At 33.5% G+C, this 18911-nt stretch overlaps 1 protein-coding gene across 1 annotated transcript in view; it reads left to right on the plus strand.

Annotated features, from left to right (window-relative positions):
• Positions 1 to 18911, plus strand: part of Mmp16 (matrix metallopeptidase 16) — a 257943-nt gene that overhangs the window by 103400 nt on the left and 135632 nt on the right. The window contains exon 2 of the mRNA XM_005328635.4: positions 13007 to 13155. Coding sequence (XP_005328692.1) covers positions 13007 to 13155 — 149 coding nt within the window. The remainder of the gene's footprint in view (positions 1 to 13006; positions 13156 to 18911) is intronic.

Here is an 18911-nt window from a genome sequence, read left to right on the forward strand (position 1 = left end):
TACCAGTATCAATAATAATAGTACCTGTACCGTGTTGGATAGCTTACAACGTTATTTTCATTTATGTCTGAAGTGAATCATGACTCCATCTGCTTACACATTTCCCCACTTTATTGCCAGAATTGCATTGACTTCCTCCCTGTTCCTTGCATTCCCTACAGAGCAGAGGCAATGTTATTTTTCTAACAAAAATCTGGTTATATCACTTACAGGCTTAAAACTCTTCTCTGCTTTCCATATTACTCTGATACATACAAAATCTTACAGGTTGTTGAACAATCTGATTGTCTCACTCTTTCCTAGACTCATTCTTTAACCACAGGGGCTTTCTTTCCCTTCTTTGAAAACTCAGAACTCTTTTAGGCTGTTCCACTTATCTACTGGGATGAAACAATCTGCCCTCAAACACAGTGAGCTGAAACAATAGCAGCATTTGTTTTGCTCACAAGTTTGTCTCTTGGCAATGCTCAGCAAAGGCAGCTTACCTTTGCTGGTGCTGCTCAAAGGATGGGAGCTGGAATCTTCAAAGGCACGTTGTTCACTTCTCTGGGGGTTGATGCTGACTTTAGATGAGACTGTCATTGGAGACACCTACATGTGACCTGGGCTGCCCCAGGAGGTGGCAGATGACTTCCGAATGTGAGTCTCCCAAAAGAGATATCCAGGCAGAAGCTGCATCATCTCTTCTCACCTAGACTCCAATGTAGTTCCACTAGTCAGAAGAAACACTAAGACCAGCCCATGTCTAACAGAAGAGGAAAGTAGGCTCCTTCTTTTGATCATGTGTCAAATAATTTGTGTACATGTTTTGAAACCACCACCCATACTACTAGGCATTTGTACCTGCCCACCCCTTTCCTTAGATCAAGCTTGATTCTCTGCTCTTTGCTAACTTGTAGTTCAACTTTCAGTTTATCACATGTGTTTTAATGTCTTCTAGATCTCAATTAAGTTTTTATAAAAATTTTTTATTTGTTTTAATTAGTTATACATGACAGTAGAATACATTTATGTTCTTTTATATATCATACATAGATGGGATATAATTTCTCATTTTTCTGAGTGTACATGTTGAAGAATCATATTGGTCATGCAGTCACATATATACACACAGTAATAATGCCTGTTTTATTCTACTATGTTTCCTATCCCCACATCCCCTCCCCTCTCCTCGCATCACTTCCTTCTACCTAACCTAAGGTAATGCTATTCTCCCCTAGTACTCCCCACCTTATTGTGAATTAGCATCCGCATATTAGAAAAAACATCCGGCCTTTGGTTTTTTGGGGATTGGCTTATTTCGCTTAGCGTGATGTTCTCCAACTCCAGCCACTTACTGGGTTTTATAATTAGACTTTCACAGCATTCTATGTCCTTTTGCACTTGTAATTTGAAATTAGGTATTTATTTGGAGGTTATTAATGTTTGTCTTTCCTGACAATCAGTGAGTAGGCTCCATGAGATCAAAGACTACTTCTGTGTCATTCATGGTTACTACTCCAAGTCCTTGCCTAGAACCTGCATGTAATAGTTTTCTGAAAATATTTATTGAATGTGTGCTCCATGGAAACAGGCTTCTGTTAGTTTTTAAAGCCCTTTCTCCTTTAGAAGAATCTGGAATGCTGCTTTGTGCTCTCAAGAAAACTTTATTTTCCACTTATTAACCCTAAAACCATAAATTTTTAAAATACAGGTAACCTTATTTTAGAAAAAGAAGTGCCTAATGTCACAAAGAACGTAATCATTCAATCATATTAATTATACAGAGGCTAAACACTTTCAATCTTCATGCTTTTACTCTCCTTTAATTAAAAAAAGAAAAAAAGTTTCACATTTCCAAGAACTGCATTGCCTCTGAGGAGGAGAAGGATGCTTTCAAGATTTTTTTTTTTTTTAATCACCAGATGGTCCCTGGAGAGAGAATGCTGATTTCCAACTGAAAGTTGGAAGAGTTGTGTATTTAAATACCCTTCCATTCTTCTATGTTCTGAAATTATAACAGGAGACTCTCCCCCGATTAAGTCTTCTTCTGCATGTAAAAAATAAAATAAGTTTAAACACAGTGATTTAGAAACCTCAGTATTGTACACCAACTGATCAGTAACTACAGACTTCTTATTACTGGGTGGAGATGGAGAAGAAGCAGGAAAGCATCTCTCCTTGTCCACAGAGGTCTGTGCTCTTCTGTGTTGAAGAACACAGAAGTTCTACTCCAGAAGATTAGAAGCTGTTGGTCTTTTAAGAGGTTCCCACTCTTTCTTTCTAACTGATACCTGGTTAACACATGGATCTTGCTGGCCAGCTAAGAAACACTTACCATGCACTTGTCATTTGTTTTTGTTTTTGTTTTATTTTTCCAACAAAGTGGCCCATTCCCCACTTATGAGATTCAGGTGCGAAAAAACAAACAAACAACAACAACAAAAAAAAACAAAGTCTGTGGATTTCTAACCTAGCATGGCCTGTGCAGATCTTCAGTGGTGAGGGCTGGGTTAGCCAAAGATCCACTCCTCTCAGCTAACTTGCAGTTGTTAAGAGCAAGAGCCATTTCAGACACACTGACACCTGCATTCCTGGATATCACCTACTTGCTCTGTAGCCCTGGGCAAGTTGATTAACCTTTCTCATCTTATTCATTCATCTGTAAGAAGAAGATAATGATGCCAAGCTCATAGACTTGTGGTGATAATTATATAACTAATGTTTTAAAGAGATTAACACAGTATCTGGCTTAATAATTGTTAGTAGATGTGTGATACTCAATATCAGTATTTTCCTGAAAGCAATTTCAAAAAGTTAAAAAATCCCATGTTGAGTTTTTGAAAATGCATGTTAATGTTATTTTTGATTGACAAATCAAATTGAAAACTTACTGAGCATGTTGAGATGTATTGATTTATATATATATATATATATATATATATATATACACACATATATATGCATATACACTTATATACGTAAACAATGTGGAATCATTAAATCAAGCTATGTAACATATCCAATACCAATTGCCTATCATCTTTGTGTTGAGACATATTGCTGGGTGTGGAGATAGAAAAGACAAAGGTAAAACTCCTAAGTTATTTCCCGATAATATCTATATTGTCACCTCCTCTTGTACTTTGCCTTGTATTTGCTTCTAAAGATGATATCTGGAAGTTAGTAACACACACCACATACCCAATAAAACAGTTTTGTTATTCACTTTAGACTACTGGACACTTGGTTTGAGTCCTAGCTATGTGCATATTGGGGGTGAGAATGAAAGTCCAGTGATTATTAAACAGCAGAATTCATGTGTGCAGTTGATTGTGATATCCATTTGGCATTAATATGTGGATTCTTCACTTAGCCCACATAATTTATTATTCAAGCTCAGGAAATGTGAGTCAGTAGCTGTTACAGGTGTTGGGTGCTATTAATAGTGTTGACAAAACATATAAGTAAAAATAAACCAAGCAAACATGTAGGGAGTGTGATAAGTTCAGTAAGCAAAATATTTGGGTGCTAAATGGTGATGGTGGTGAGATACTCAAGGGAAGCTCTCTTTGAAATGCCTGCATTTTAACTAAAGTTTAAAGGATGAAGGATAAGGAAACATTTATTTTGTGTATGTGAAAATTATATATATATATATATATTTCCACATAGGAAAGTAAATGTAGTGTCCCAAGACAGAAAAAGAGTTCAGTTTATTTCCAGAACAAGGAAAAGACAATGTTCTTGAAATATTAAGTTTCATTGAAGATAAGATCAATAGGAAACTGTCAAAGGATTATAATCAACTGGTATAGCTGGATCTAAGTTTTAAGAAGGACGGCTCATTCCTCTTCACATCATTAGAATAGCTATTTAAAGCAAAGGGAGGGAGGGGGAAAAGGAGAGGGAAAGACAGACAAGAATTGACAAAAATGTGGGAAATTTTTACCCCTGGTCCATATCTAGCAAAATGTGAAATGGTGAAGCCTCTTTAGAAAAATAATATGACACCTCAAAAAATTAAACACAATGACCACACCAAGTCCACTCCTAGATATATACCCAGAAGAATTGAAAGCAGATATTAGAACAAATATTTGTGAGTCTACATCTACAGTGGCATTATTCACAAAAACAAAAATGGAAACACAAGTGTATATTGCCTCAGTCAATTTAAGCTGCTACAGCAAAGTACCATGGAGTAGGCTACTTACCAACAACAGATTGCAACCGATTGATTCCTCACAGTTCCAGAGTAGGGAATCTGAGGACAGATGCCACAATGGTTAGGTTTGGGTAAAGGTTACACACTGCCAACTTCTCATAGTGTACTCAACATGACACAAAGAAGGTTAGAGTGCTCTACCCTCATGACCTGATTAACCTCCTAAAGACCCCCCCCCTTCCTAAAACTAGCACATTAGGGATTAAGATTTCAAGATTGAATGTTTCGGAAATATAAATGGTCATTGATGGATCAGTAGATAAGAAAAATGTGAGGAAAAAAAAATATATATATATATATAATTTTTCCCCCACTGGAAAATTCTTCAGTATTAAAAATGTCACATTTTACAATGTAAACAAACCTTAAAAAATCCTAAATGAAATAAGTGAGACATTTCACTTGTACAAGGTACCTAGAGTAGTCAAATGTATGCAGAAACAAAGTAGAAAAGTAGTCATTCAAGGTCAGCAGCAGGGGTTATGGGGAGTTACTATTTAATGGCTATGGAAACTCTGCTTGGAATGATGAAAAGTTCTGGTGATGAATGATAGTGCCAACTGCACCCCTGTGCACCAGCACACTGTGCAGTCAAAAAGCTATTGAACTGGGAAAGTTTAAGTTACATGTATTTTTACCACAAATAAAGAAAAAGGCAACTCACAGAACCTGGGTTAAAAAAAAAAAAGTAGCAGTACAAAAGCAGAGAATTCTGCAGCTTCTGGTTGGAAATCATAGTACCCTGGAAAAAGAGGTGCCAGCAGAAGAAGCTCCCATTTCAGATAAAACTGGAATCAAAAGACACAAGAAGAAAAGATGAGGGATGACTCCTATTAATTGACATTACTGAATTGATATCAGAAATAACCAATGTATAAAGAGAAGACATTTATTTTAGCTCCCAGTTTTGGAGCCTTCAGTTCATGTTAGCATGTGGCTTTCAATTCAGTGGGGAGACAACACTTCATGGCAGTAGCTCATGGCAGAGCAAAGTCTGATTGCATTGACCAGGTTATGAAAGAGAGGAAGACCAAGGGGTCCTAACATCCCTTTCCAGTGGTCACCTCAATTACCAGAGGTCCCCACAAAAGCCTTGCCTTTTAAAGGTTCCACCACCTCCCAAATGACATAGGCTAGAGACTAAGCCTTGAGCACATGAAACTTTGAGGGTACACTTCTATTGGAGAGTGATCACCAATGGTACTTATGGGATGATAATCAAGGAGAATATTGATGCAATTGAACAGCAACATCAAGATCACAAAACAGAAGTACTCTGAAAAAATAAAGTGAGGAGAAATGATGAATGGCAGACAAGGTTTCAGTGGTTTTTAAACTGTAAAACTGAAATGACCTTAAGTGAAATATTCTAGTATTGAAATAAGAATATTAATTGGGCTGTGCAAATCTTCCTATGGAAGTGGGAGTTGGTGTTACACCCTGAATATATGCAACCCCAGCTCCTTGCACTTTTGTGATGTCTAGTAGGACATGTTTACATAAAAACTGAACACTCTTGGTTATTATGGATGTGTTTTCTGACTGTTTGCCTTATTTAAAAATGTGAACAGGGTCTTCTAGGTCTTCCTAGCATTTAGATTGGCTGCTGGGTCTCTTTTTTGCCAAAGGGTAGTCTAGAATGACAAGCAAGCTTGGGTCTGGTCTGATCTGTTTAAATTCTTATTTCTTCTCTACCTGATGGGGTACCTTTAGACAAGTTACTTAATTTTTCTAGAGTTTTATTCTATCACTTATAAGACAGAGATTATGGTACTTATTTTTAAGAATTTAGTGTAAGAATTAAAGATAAAGTATGTAAATTGCCTAGTACATAGTGGGCACTAAGGCATGGGGTTGGTTGCTGTTCTTATCAACACCTCTTGGGGGAGGAACCAACATTCAGTTTGACCAAAGAATAAACTATAACAGTTAACTGATTTCAGATTCAAAATCATAAATGGCTCAGAAGTCATCCTAGGAAATTTAACAGGCTTGGGAATTGTCATAGTAAGAAGAGAATCTAATATGTAGCTATTGATAAACTGTCTTATCCTTTCTGGAGAATCAGTATAATCCATTGGAAAGAATTTAAGGAAGTAGCTTAACTTTTTAAAGTTCAGTCACTTCATACTCTCTGATCTGCAATCTTCACACTTTGGACTGTACCTAGCCATGGTTTTTTTGTTTTGTTTTGTTTTGTTTTTAACATGCACCATCTTTTAATTTATTTATGAACAGATATACTAAAAATTATGTCTTATAACACATTTAAAATAGACATATTAAGTTGACCTAAGGATGACATAAATTTTCCAAATAACTCTTGTTTTACTTATGAATTACATTTATAATTTTTGCCCTAATTTATTAGAATATCATTGAGAATTCTGTGATTGATTATACTTCCTTCTTTTTTACAATGTTTAACATTTCAAAACACAGTAATTTCAAGATCAATTTATTGCTAATTGTCATCTTAAAAATCACTGTAGTCAAAAGGATACCTATCAATGATAAATAATGCAACTAGAAAAGTTGCATTATTGCTTGGTTATAAATCATAAGTTTCATATTTTGATCCTACTCATCAATTATGAAATGATTTTTGGTAAAATTCAGCTGGCAAATTATCATCTTCCTTGCTATCTGTCAGTTTTAAAAAAACTAATCAAAAGGTGTTGAATTTTCAATTTTTAAAAATGGTTTTAAAATCCACCAAAAGTATCCTTTTGGAAGATTATTTTAAAATTATCTTGCCAAAATTTTAAAGTAAAACATCATGAGACAGTTTTAAATAGGTCATGATATTATAACTTTGTGATCAAAATTTTATGTATGATGGGAACATTTCAAAACATGCATCCTTAAAATACCCCTCATGTATATCTTTCCCTTAAAAGCAGCCTTTTTAATTTCTAGCATGCCTCTGTTATCTTGATGGGAAAGATTAAGTTTTTATTTCCCATATCCCAGAATAGCTATTAAGTAGCATACTATTTACAGCTTCTTGTCTTCACAGAAGAAAACAATGCTTTTGTCTTTTTGTAATACAAAATACAATAAATTAATTTATGTTTGACATCTTCTTTAAGTACTTTGCCATGAACTAGCAAGCAAACATCTATGTAATATAAAATGTTTTTTGTTCACTCTCCATTATGTTTTATAGTATTATTGAGATATCTATTTTTAAGATAATATCAACCATAAACCCATTTAACCTGACACAGAAGAATTGTCATGAGTTGTAATATGATGGGATCAAACTGAATATAGTAATGACAATATCAACCTCTCTACATTATGGAATTTCATCTCCTCCCTTAAGAGACCTAGTAGAACATAGGCAAAAAGTGCATGTATGACGTTTGGTCACAGTGAGGACATTAAGGTCAATATGGATAGTAAATAAAAGTAAAGTTTATTTTATTTTAGATTTCATAATAGATTACCACATTTCAGTGGGCCATTTGCATAAGCACTTTGTGTATTCTAAATGAGATTAATTTAATTATTTTTGGTGTTGATAAGGATGAATCTGCTCCAGAACATAAAGGCAAGGCAAGTCCATAATCCATCTACTACATAACTCAGGTTCAAGTGTATGCATTTTAGAAAATTTACATGGTTATGGGTGAGATGGTGTAGGCCTGTAATCCAAATGACTCAGGAGGCTGAGGCAAGAGGATCTAAAATTTGAACCCAATCTGGGCAAATTTGCAAGATCCTGTCTCAAAATAAAAACTAAAAACTGGGCAGAGGGATGTAGCTCAGTGGTTGAGCTATATCCTGGTTTCAGTCCCCAGATTTGAAGGAGACTTTAGTATTTTGTGTTTATGAGGTGATCATAATATAATGTGAAATCATGACAATGATTATTATGAGTAATTTTTGGTAATTATTTATTTCTATGTAAACATCATGAAGATTGTGGTATCATATGTGTAGTCTGCAGTTATTTGCTATTTTTTGTGATATGTTCTTTTTCTTTTTTGATCATATTTTGTATACATGAGCATGTAAACATACTTAGAAAATCTAAACACACCAAAGAGAAACCAGTAAAGATAGAGAAGGAGGCAGTCTTATATAGTCCTTATAGTCCTCTGTATCTTTCCAGAATAAAGACCAACACATGATGGAATCCCAATGAAAAGTCGTACTGGTTTTAATCACTGGATTCACTGGATGTCATCCATTACTGTGTAATGGATTTTGCTCCCACATTTGCTAAATACAAAGTAAAAAAAAAAATTACTTTTATGCAGAGTGGAGAAACTCTCCCTTCCCTTTACAATCTAAGTGTTTCATTTCTTTCATAAATGAAAGTTTTTCAAGTTGAGAGGGGAAAATGAAGAAAAAATGTATGGTCATGATGGTCATAATGACTTATACTTATGAATAAGGCAGCTGGTTTCCTGTCTCCTTGACCAAATAACAGTTGCCTCTTGATTGATGAGATGGTTGATGGAATAGCTTTTGATCTTTCTACTGTTTTATTTCCAGTTTAAGAAGCCATTTAATAGACAGTAAAATTTCCAAATGAATTGAATTCTATATATGCAATTTTATACACTGATTCATTCATGGTGGGGATGGGATGGTGATTTAGAGCCCATTTAGATTTTTGAATGAAGAGAAAGGCTAATTTCTGCCTCGTTAACTTATTCTATGAATTTTCAATTTGACCAATGCTAAATGACTCCTTCTACATCAGTTTAATTTTTTGGTTAATAGGTAGTTATAATTCATATTTATAGTCTCTTTTCAGACTAGAAAATGTAGACCCTAAATCCTGCTGTTATTTATAACCAGTGAATAAATCTTATTTCAGGGGAAAAAATCCTGAAGCTTTTGCTGACTTTGCTGATGAGTAGTAATCCATTTTTAGTATTAGTCTTAGTTTATAATAGAATTTAACAAATTTGTGTAAAAGGAAGTTAACCTTTTATAACATCAAGAACTTAGCTATTAAAACGCATTCTTTCAGTTGTATTTCAAGAAAATCAGTTAATTATATCAAAATATTAATCATTATAGATTTCAATATTTTTATCACTATTAGTTTGATATGAAGTCAGTAATTCTTAAAAAAAAATCCAAAATAATAAAAATGTTTATGTGATCATGTAAACAGAAATAATATAGTATTAAATAAGTACTATAAACATTATCATCACTGACCTTTCATTCAATAGAGAGCATCATACTTGAGATGATAAGAACTGGGTACAAGGAACTTGCCACAGCACATCTTAGCTGGAAATGAATTTCACCAACCCAACATGAAATAATGGGCTGAGCCTCAAATGGGCATTGTGGACTTACATATTTAACATATTTACATGTTTAACTTAGGTTAAATAAAATTTCCAAACCATCTCTCCTTATATTTCCCTCCAGTGATTTCTATAATTGCTAAAATGCATCCTTTCCAACCCTAATAAATTTAGTAATTAAATCACATATGCTTATTTATTTTATTTTGAAGGATGTCGGAGCACTTTGCAATTATTCAGAGTCATCATTATAAAATGTGTTCTCTCTATATTTATCATGTCAGAGGAAAATTTTTAAATTGTTCTCGAACATGTGATTTATCTCAGTAAATGAATACGGTAGCTTTATATGAAGGCATTGGCAAACTGATTATCTTCAAACACTAAAGAAATTTTTTCAATAAAATTTAACAAAGTACTTTCATGTACCCTTAATTATATGAACTACTAACATCTGCTTTTTTATAACTATTTTTCAGGATGCTAAAATTGATATATATTTGTAAATGACTGAGACAATTCATGTGGGTTTTTGCAGTATGGTACATGAAATATTATTGACAAAGACGTTTCTTTAGTGGACTTTGCTGAAATTTTGTGTGTCTGCTACTCCCTAACACTTCAGTTCAGTAATGGCAATATCTACTGGCATGGCGTTTAATATTTAACTCTTTACCTTTTATTGCTTGATATATCTTTTTGCTCTGCTGAGAACAGCAGTATTCTGTTTGTTCCTTCAATTGAATAACCACTAAGAGCAGGAAATTGGTTTTGTCCACAAGGTAGCAAGATATTTGAAGGAGTTAGTGACACAGGCAGTAATTCAGGGTAAGATTTTGTAGCTCCTTTTGAGGTACCAAGGTTATTTGTACTGGTGGCAATGGGATGGAGTAAGTCGCAGGTAGTACCTTAAGTCAAGGTTTTCCTTAAAGAAATTTGTTTGTCCCTTAATAATTTTTCTGTGCTCTTAAATGCACTTGTCATCAGTGAGCCCAATAAAACAAAGCAAAAAAAAAAAAACAGATTTAGCATTTCTAGTCATCTATGAGTGGCAGTACTTAAATAATGTTGAAAACCATGATATATTTCAAATAAGAATGGATGTCTATAGTAAAATATATTATATATATTATATATATATGCATATGTGTACATATAATACATACTCATATGTATATCTTTAAATTTCTCTGAATAGAAAATGATAGAAAGATTACATGCCAAATTATTATCCCTGGATAGTAGAAAATTAGAAGAGGTAAGGTAAACAAATACTTCATTGTAAATTTTTTTTCAAATAAGATTATATTTGTACTTTAATAGAAATTTTCTTCTAAAGTACAAATTTTTAGTAGAAATTTTCCTTTTATCATCATGACAAAATTATGATGACAAAATTATGACATTGGTTGTTAGCCAGTAAACAAACTTTTAACCATAAAAACTGTAGATCTTATAGCTTTCCTGTTATTTTACAATTAAAAAGAACTGCTCACTTCTCATTCATTTTGAAAAACAGTCTCTCATGATAAACAACATAATGTGAAAAGAACTTGAAAAAAATAAAAATTCATTTTTTTATATTATTTGAAATCATTTGTTTGGAAGGCTAAGGAATAAATCAAATATGTATTTTCTAGAACATGTTATTTTTTCATAATATACTTAACAATTATGTATTTTTATATTTTCTGTGTATATAAATCAAAGGGTTTATTATTAATGGTTTTCTCTTTACTGTCCTCATAAACATAATTGCCAGTAGCTTAGCACCCAGCAGTAACCTAGCAACAAGTCAGCTCTCCCACAAGTAAGAAATGAATGCAAACTGTTATGGAAAAAATTATTGTTTAAGAATATTGACACATGCATATTATTAAAATCTTTCAATTTTGAGAAATTATATGACTATAGGTATTAAATTTCATAAACAATATTACTACCTGCCTCCTTCATTCAGAAATATAATGGAATCTGTTTGAGACTGTACCAGTATTAACTAGGTAACAACATACTGTTTTCCCTGGCAGCCTGTTCATTCCAGAGGAGAAATGACTACCTTAGCCTGCTTTTTCTGTGTGGGAGATGACTTTACTATATTGTGTTTCACTGGTAAACTTTCTTGATATCTCTTAAATACTTTTAGGATGTATTTATTTTCAAGGGGTTAATTCTTGATACTGCATTTTTAGATATTTTGTGTTATACATTTTGAAATTTTGATATATTTAATACTGGCTCTTACAATGAAATTTAGTTTCTTTGTTATTTATTTTCACTGGGAAAATAACTCTTCCTGTGTTGTGGTTATAACGTTACAAAGGAAGAATATCAGTTTTCAGAGAAAAGCTGAAATTCCATAGGATCATTTTTATGTGACAAATAGACCTTGGAAGGGAGAGAAACACACAGGTGAATATCTTACACTAAGTAGTATTGTAACTACTTGGTTCTTATCAATTTGACAAGTAGTTTGTGGCACTTCAGTAAATCGTAGGGCCTGCAAGAAGACTGAGGGAGAAGACAGTAGGTTGGGGTGTGAGTTGAGCATTTAAAAGGAATGCATAGAGTTATCTGCTCTTAGGTGGACGTTTATTTCTTTCAGAAAATGTCCTGAGTTTTCTATTACTTTTAAAATCTAATTTTTAGTAACTTTGAATTCCTACCCCAGTCATTAGTAGGATATGAAATCTACTCTGATTTCTTTATCTCACCATCCTCCCAGATCTCCTCACTAGGGAAAGGGGAGATGCAAATCAAGAGACCCTTAGAGAGGTCTATACATACACAAGGAGACAGTTGGATTTGAGAAATATGTGCAAAGTTTGGCTGTTTATGTGATTTTGACTGAAGTGAATCACTAGGAAGGAAGAAAGGAAGGAAGGAAGGAAGGAAGGGAGGGAGGGAGGGAGGGAGGGAGGAAGGAAGGAAGGAAGGAAGGAAGGAAGGAAGGAAAGAAAGAAATAATGTTTCCTTGAAAAAGTTTTCTACCCTTGGAGGTACCTAGCTATAATTGTATAGACCTAGCTACAATAAACTTACATGCAAAGTTTTATGATGGAATAACATGGTTTATAGGTAAAGATGCTACTTATCACAACTGTAGCCACTGGTCAATAGTTTAGGCAAACAGTTTTTTAGATGTTATATATACACATTAGCTGCCCCTTCCAGCAAATATATGTACATTATTGAAAAAGTACATTCTTGATTTTGGCATGTTAAGGCCCTGGAATGCAGGGATGATCTTATTTTTCTCCCGTTGTTTACTGTACTACTTTATATGCTATAAGTTTTCAAGAAATGGTTAATTTGTTTTCATTTGGAATTTGTAGGTATGTTAGAAAGAGCCACAACTACTAAATATATATTAAAATTATTTAGGTAGAAATCAAACAAATAAAGTATCTTCTTATAGATGAAATAAAGTTTATCAGTCTATTACAGACATAAATCAAAACCAGAATATTATTGTCAAATTGTAAAGTTGATCTAAAAGGAACTGTACTTGTTATTGCAGGTTTGGTTACAAAAGTACGGCTACCTCCCACCAACTGACCCCAGAATGTCGGTGCTGCGCTCTGCAGAGACCATGCAGTCCGCCCTAGCTGCCATGCAGCAGTTCTATGGCATTAACATGACGGGAAAAGTGGACAGAAACACAATCGAGTAAGTAATGACATCCATACTCCTTTCCTTTTTCGTCTTTGAGCCAAACTAAGTAGTCTCAAAAAACTTTACACAAACTCTAGTACTAATGAAATTATTTGTCTTACTAACTTTTCTTTAAAATTTGTCATATTTTAACTCCAGTTCTCTGAGATTTCATACACCATTTAGGTCCAAAGTTAGCTTTACTCACCTGATCTTATCAACACATTTTCAATCCAGGGAAGAAAATAAAGTCAAGGTGGGTTTATGGTTGAAGCCACTTCAAGGAGGGACAATGAATAATAGAACTGTTTTGTATGTCTAGTAAGAGTATTTTCTGCAAATCTGCAGAGAGGCTACTCTCTGTTAAATGGAGTCCTGTTGATAGTTTCACATAAGCCATATAGAAATATTTACACATGAAAATTGGGAAGTGATTCAGATAAGGCCTCCTATTATGGGTGGGAAGGGAAGTTTTCAGTGGGCTAGTTGTTGATTGTTTACTAAATCCTCACTGATGACAGTTCCCCAAGTGAGATAAATCAAATAAGGGTTTTCAATGGAAAGTCTCTAAATTTCTTAACAAGTGGCTGCTTTTTACCCTTTAATAATATTTTTTATCTTATTGATTTAATCATTAATCATTCTATTTATGCAAACAGTAACTCTTTCCTGGACACTTTTTTTTTCTATGAAAGGGGCTTTATCAGGTTCAGAAGACATGAGGTCTTTGTCAAAGGAACTCTGTTCTATACATAGCTACACAGTCACAAACTGTATACTCTTCTCCACAGGCACAGGGTAAGTTCTGTAATATTATAAAGCAGCATTTTTTGTTTCTGGACAGCAAAAGAGGAAGTAATTAATTTTTTTTCAGTGGAGAAAAACATCATTTGTGTTTTTAGAGCCCTTGATACTCACAAAGTGATTCTATTTCTGTTATTTAGGTTGATGATCATACATCAACCTCCACAATGGGGAAGATATTTTTCTTCCTACTTTCTCAAATGAAGGAACTGAATGTCAAAGGCTGAGTCAAGTCCAGAATAGCAGCAGAACCCAGGTCTTTTGTCGTTTAGTCTGAAGAACTTGCCCCGCTGTGTCCTTCAAGAAATAGCACATTCATTTTTCTTTTTAAACCTTAAATACATGAGCTCTCTGGACTCAGATGTAATTCTGACACCTCAAACTAATTTAACATATAATTCTGAAATTAGATTTTGCTTTCTAATGCTTATAGCCTGTTGTTAAACAATGCATTTCTATGTCAACAAGGTAGGAAAGCACACAATAAAGGCTTTAAAATTAAACTTCAAAGTATTTTGAAAAAAAAATCTATTACTTCCTCCAACACTTTTAAGAAATGCGCAACTATTACCTTTGATCTATACCATGGCAAATGAAATCAAGAATAAACAGAACACTTTCTGCAATAATTAGAAACTTGTTATCAGTATTGGGAATAAAATTTTGATCTTTGAGACTTGCTGACCCCTAATCTTTATAATGCTTCCTTAATGGTATCATATCCAACTTTCATTTTGTGCGATAAGGATCCCTCATCCTAATAGGCCTTCAGATAGTCTTGTGTTTAGTCACTATATAGAGGAGATTTCCACTTAATTTTCACTCTTCACAACATTTCACAAAACATTCTATACATATTTCTGTTTCCCTAGTGCAGAACTGTTAGCTCCTGATTCATTTGTTTAGAAACTATGACACACTTTTTTAAGATACAAATAGATAGAGGATTTGGAAAAAAATTAAATTGTTTTAATGTCTAATTTGACTAATACCAGAATCGTAAGTAAGTATTTGGTACTTTTACTAGACATTGAAATTGAGAAATCCCCACCAAACAATGCTGGCCTTTGTTTTCAGTCTTGGTCATTAGAAGGATTCATGATGGGTAAGTTTGATTTCCTAGAGCAACTAGAGAAAGGTCTTTGTCAGGAGATAATAAAAGAGCAATGTGTGGAGGACTTATTTGGGCCCTTCACTTGGAAAGGGATCTGAACAGTTTGTTGTTGTCTGGTAGGAGAAGATAGAAAATATGGAGGTGAAGAGAAGGATGTGGGTCTTTTCTGGGTAGAGTGTGGCTCTGAGTCCAGAAGAGTAGAGATGATAGTTTTGGTGCACAGGAGTTAAATTAGAATTTCTGTGACAGAATTTTAGAAAAATAATCAACACAATAGAGAACCAAAGGAGTTTAGTTGCTTGTCTGTCTGTTTGGGTTGGATTTTGTGTATGATTATTTTAACAAATTTCAACACTGGAGTTGTGTGTGTGTGTGTGTGTGTGTGTGTGTGTGTGTGTATTTACTTAAATTGCTAATGCATTTTTCTCTTTAGAAAGTGTTAGACCTGACAGTTATTTTCAGGTGAACCCACAAATTCTTTGTTAACCCCCTCTCATTTTCCCCTATTTCCCAGCCATGCCTCCTCTAATTCTGTGTCTGCTTGGTCCTTATTGTCACCCCAACTATAACCCTGTGCCTTCATTTGCTTCCTGCCTGTTTTTTTTCCACTGAACTTCTACTCTTGATGTTATTGCTCAAGTTACTCAGATCAAGTAATGTGCTATTTTTGGAAGTATAATCAACATAATCGTGCTATTAAAGCAATTGTCTGTTCTTTTGTAATCTCAAGTGAATGTATGGTAACAATACATACTGAAATTGAATGCTATTATTTTATATAATCAAATTATAAGGTGTGAATGTTCTATCTGAGCCTTATTACATAAGGTACACTACAGGTTTAGACACAAAATTATTTCTCATTGTAAAAATAATTTCTTTTCAGAGTCTACAAACTCTTGTCTAATTTTAGATTCTTTTTCAAGATCACTTGTTTAAAAATTAAATAATGATATGCTGCTTTGGCAGACAGACATGTGGTATACTTACTCTATAATTCTTGGGTAATTAAAAGTAATGATTACAATTGTGGTAAGCCTTATATCATTTTGATGAGATTAACTCTTTTCATGCAACACATTTAGTGTTTCAAGCAACATTTGAGATATTATCTCAAATGGCATATTGTATTTCTTTTATGTCAGTTAGGACATGTTTTGTAAAGATGCTAATATTTACCTATTCTCCACCAAAAATGAATTCATTGTATGTTGCAATGTTTCTTTTAGTTTATAAGTTCATTGACTGAGCTTTGTCAGCAAATTCACTTAAATTCTTTAGTGAATGGAGAAAGCCATACTATGCATTAAAATATATATTTTTGGCAAAGAGAGAAAAAATAACAATACAATAAGGAAAAATGAGTTTGATATGTTTTTATAATGCTAAAAGTAATTTTTAAATTTTGGTTTCTTTTTCACATGTGTGGTGGTATGTAGTGAATCATGCTTGATGAAAGATTTCTTAAAGTGATAAATCTTTTTGATTTATTTTTTATTTTTTATTTTTCTTTCACAGATACATGCATATATGGCTGTGTTTTGATATATCATATAATCTGAATAAGTCTTCAGTTTATTCAAACCCTGGCCAGAAATTATACTTAATTGAAACTAAATTAACACTGAATAAGTAGCTTTTTTCAGAAAATTATTATAAACCTATAAAGATTTTTTTAACTTCTAATTTGATAATTGAGATATTTATATAACAAGATATAACATGAACCATTATATTTTTACATAATTTATCAACATGTTTCATGATTTCAATTCTTTTGTCTAAAGAACTAACAAGTTAATACTCTATCTTTTCTTTCAATTTAGACATGAATGAGGGGTTCTTTAGTAATAAAACGTTTTTTGTTTCTGAATATATTAATGGTACTCAAACACTGAAACATTATAAGATAGATCCATCCTCATTTTGGTAGCTAAAGAAGCATGGCTGGCAGCTAAATAGAGAGAGCTTAGATTCCATTCTGAAGGGTAAACGGTGAAGGCAGAATAAGAGCAGACATTGAAAGGACTTTTGTTCTCAGAGAGGCTCAGGACAGCTTAATCCACTTCTTTTCTGTACTCAGGTGTTCAAGGACTTTACCTTTGCACTTTCAGCCTTGTGAATCACATGTGTGTCCATGCAGGCAGTTAATGAGTTGATAGAAAATAGCTCTGGACCAGAATGAGCTGCCCGTCATCAACATTTTGAGCTTCAAACAAATTTGCTTTTATAAGCCTCATGACTTCTAGACCTAACTCCGTGATTATGAACAAAATTTAAGAATATATAAAGTAATAAAAACAATATAAACATATAAATATAAATATCAATATAAACATTTTTAGAAACATCTAAGGAAAAACTAGAAGCAGAAGATATAATTCTTACCTTTCATTAAAATTTGGGAAATCTGATGAAAACATGTCTAACCTATTATCTTTTTTATTTTTCTTAGAGTAGTAATTGATAAAGAATAAAACATGATTTGGCAAGTTATTTTTTTTTTCTCTTGGTAAAGATAAGGATATGTACACTGACCCACTGTGTTGTACAATTCCAGTTGCAATGGTGGCCTTCCCAGTGCACTCAGTCCTGCACTGAGTGCAGCATCACTGCAGGGCCACCAGGTACATGGACTGCAACTCCCAGTCTCCTCCTATAGTCATGCAGTGGATGGCCTTCTTTATTTTCATGGAACTCCAATTCATTAAAAAAGAAAAAGTTTTATTGAAATTAACAGACACTCCATATGCAATATATCTGTACATATACTGCAAATGTGCAAATGTGTTTGGCACTTATGGCTACTTACATAAAACAGGAAAGTGTAGATGTCCTCATCTCTATACTCAAAGTACCAGGAAGATCCCTGTTTTGCCTAACATAAAATGCTATGTATTAACTTACAGGTTAAAGTGAGCTGAAACACATTGGTTTTTGTATACAGCTACTCTTGCTGTTTTTTATATTGCTATTAGAATGTCTACTTTCTAATACTTGTAAATTCTCAATAATTATTATAAAGTAATGATAGCAGTTATTATCTGTTAGACACTATTCTCAGTGTTTTACATGATTTAACTACTTTGATCCTTACAGTAACTCAGTAAAGGTGGTAATATTATCATCTCCCCTACATAGATGAGGAAACTGAGTCATAGAATGAAACCGTGATCTGACATCACAGGCATAGTGAGTCTGCAGAAGCAGAATGACACCCAGAGTGTAATCAGAATCACTGTTCTCAACTTTTACACTCCTCTCAAACACTGATTTTTTTTTGTTTTTGAGTTAATTTAAATGATTTTAAATGACATTAATGATCTGTCCAATAGTTAAAAGTGCATGGGTTTTGAAACCATAATCAAATTGCAAATCAGCATAATATTTATGAAAATTGGGGTTGTTCCATTATTTACACCTTGATATTACAAAATGCCTTTCTCATTGCTTACACTCTCCTCCCAGTGTCCCTTCCCCATGTCTTTGCTTTGGAAGACTAAATTAAAATTCCTCTAGTGAGTCAGTAAAGAAGCACACATTTATGAGCTATATATTGCCACACAGAAAAATTAAGTGTGTTTGATCAAAGACACTTTTCACAAGTAAGCACTTTCTAAAAATAACATAGAAAACGTGACAGTCAGATTTTGATAGTTATTAGCTGGTAATGGATAAATATATACACACGTGTGTGTGGGGGGGTGTATAGATACGCATACATATATGTATATATGTCACATATTAAGTCCTGCTTCTTTTATGTATGCGAATATATGGGATTTAACAAGTAGATATATGCTACAAATATTGGGTATAGCTGCTGGTGAATTTAACAGAATATTCTCAACTT

This window comes from Ictidomys tridecemlineatus, chromosome 7 (genome assembly GCF_052094955.1).
Source record: "Ictidomys tridecemlineatus isolate mIctTri1 chromosome 7, mIctTri1.hap1, whole genome shotgun sequence".
NCBI classification, from domain to species: domain Eukaryota; kingdom Metazoa; phylum Chordata; class Mammalia; order Rodentia; family Sciuridae; genus Ictidomys; species Ictidomys tridecemlineatus.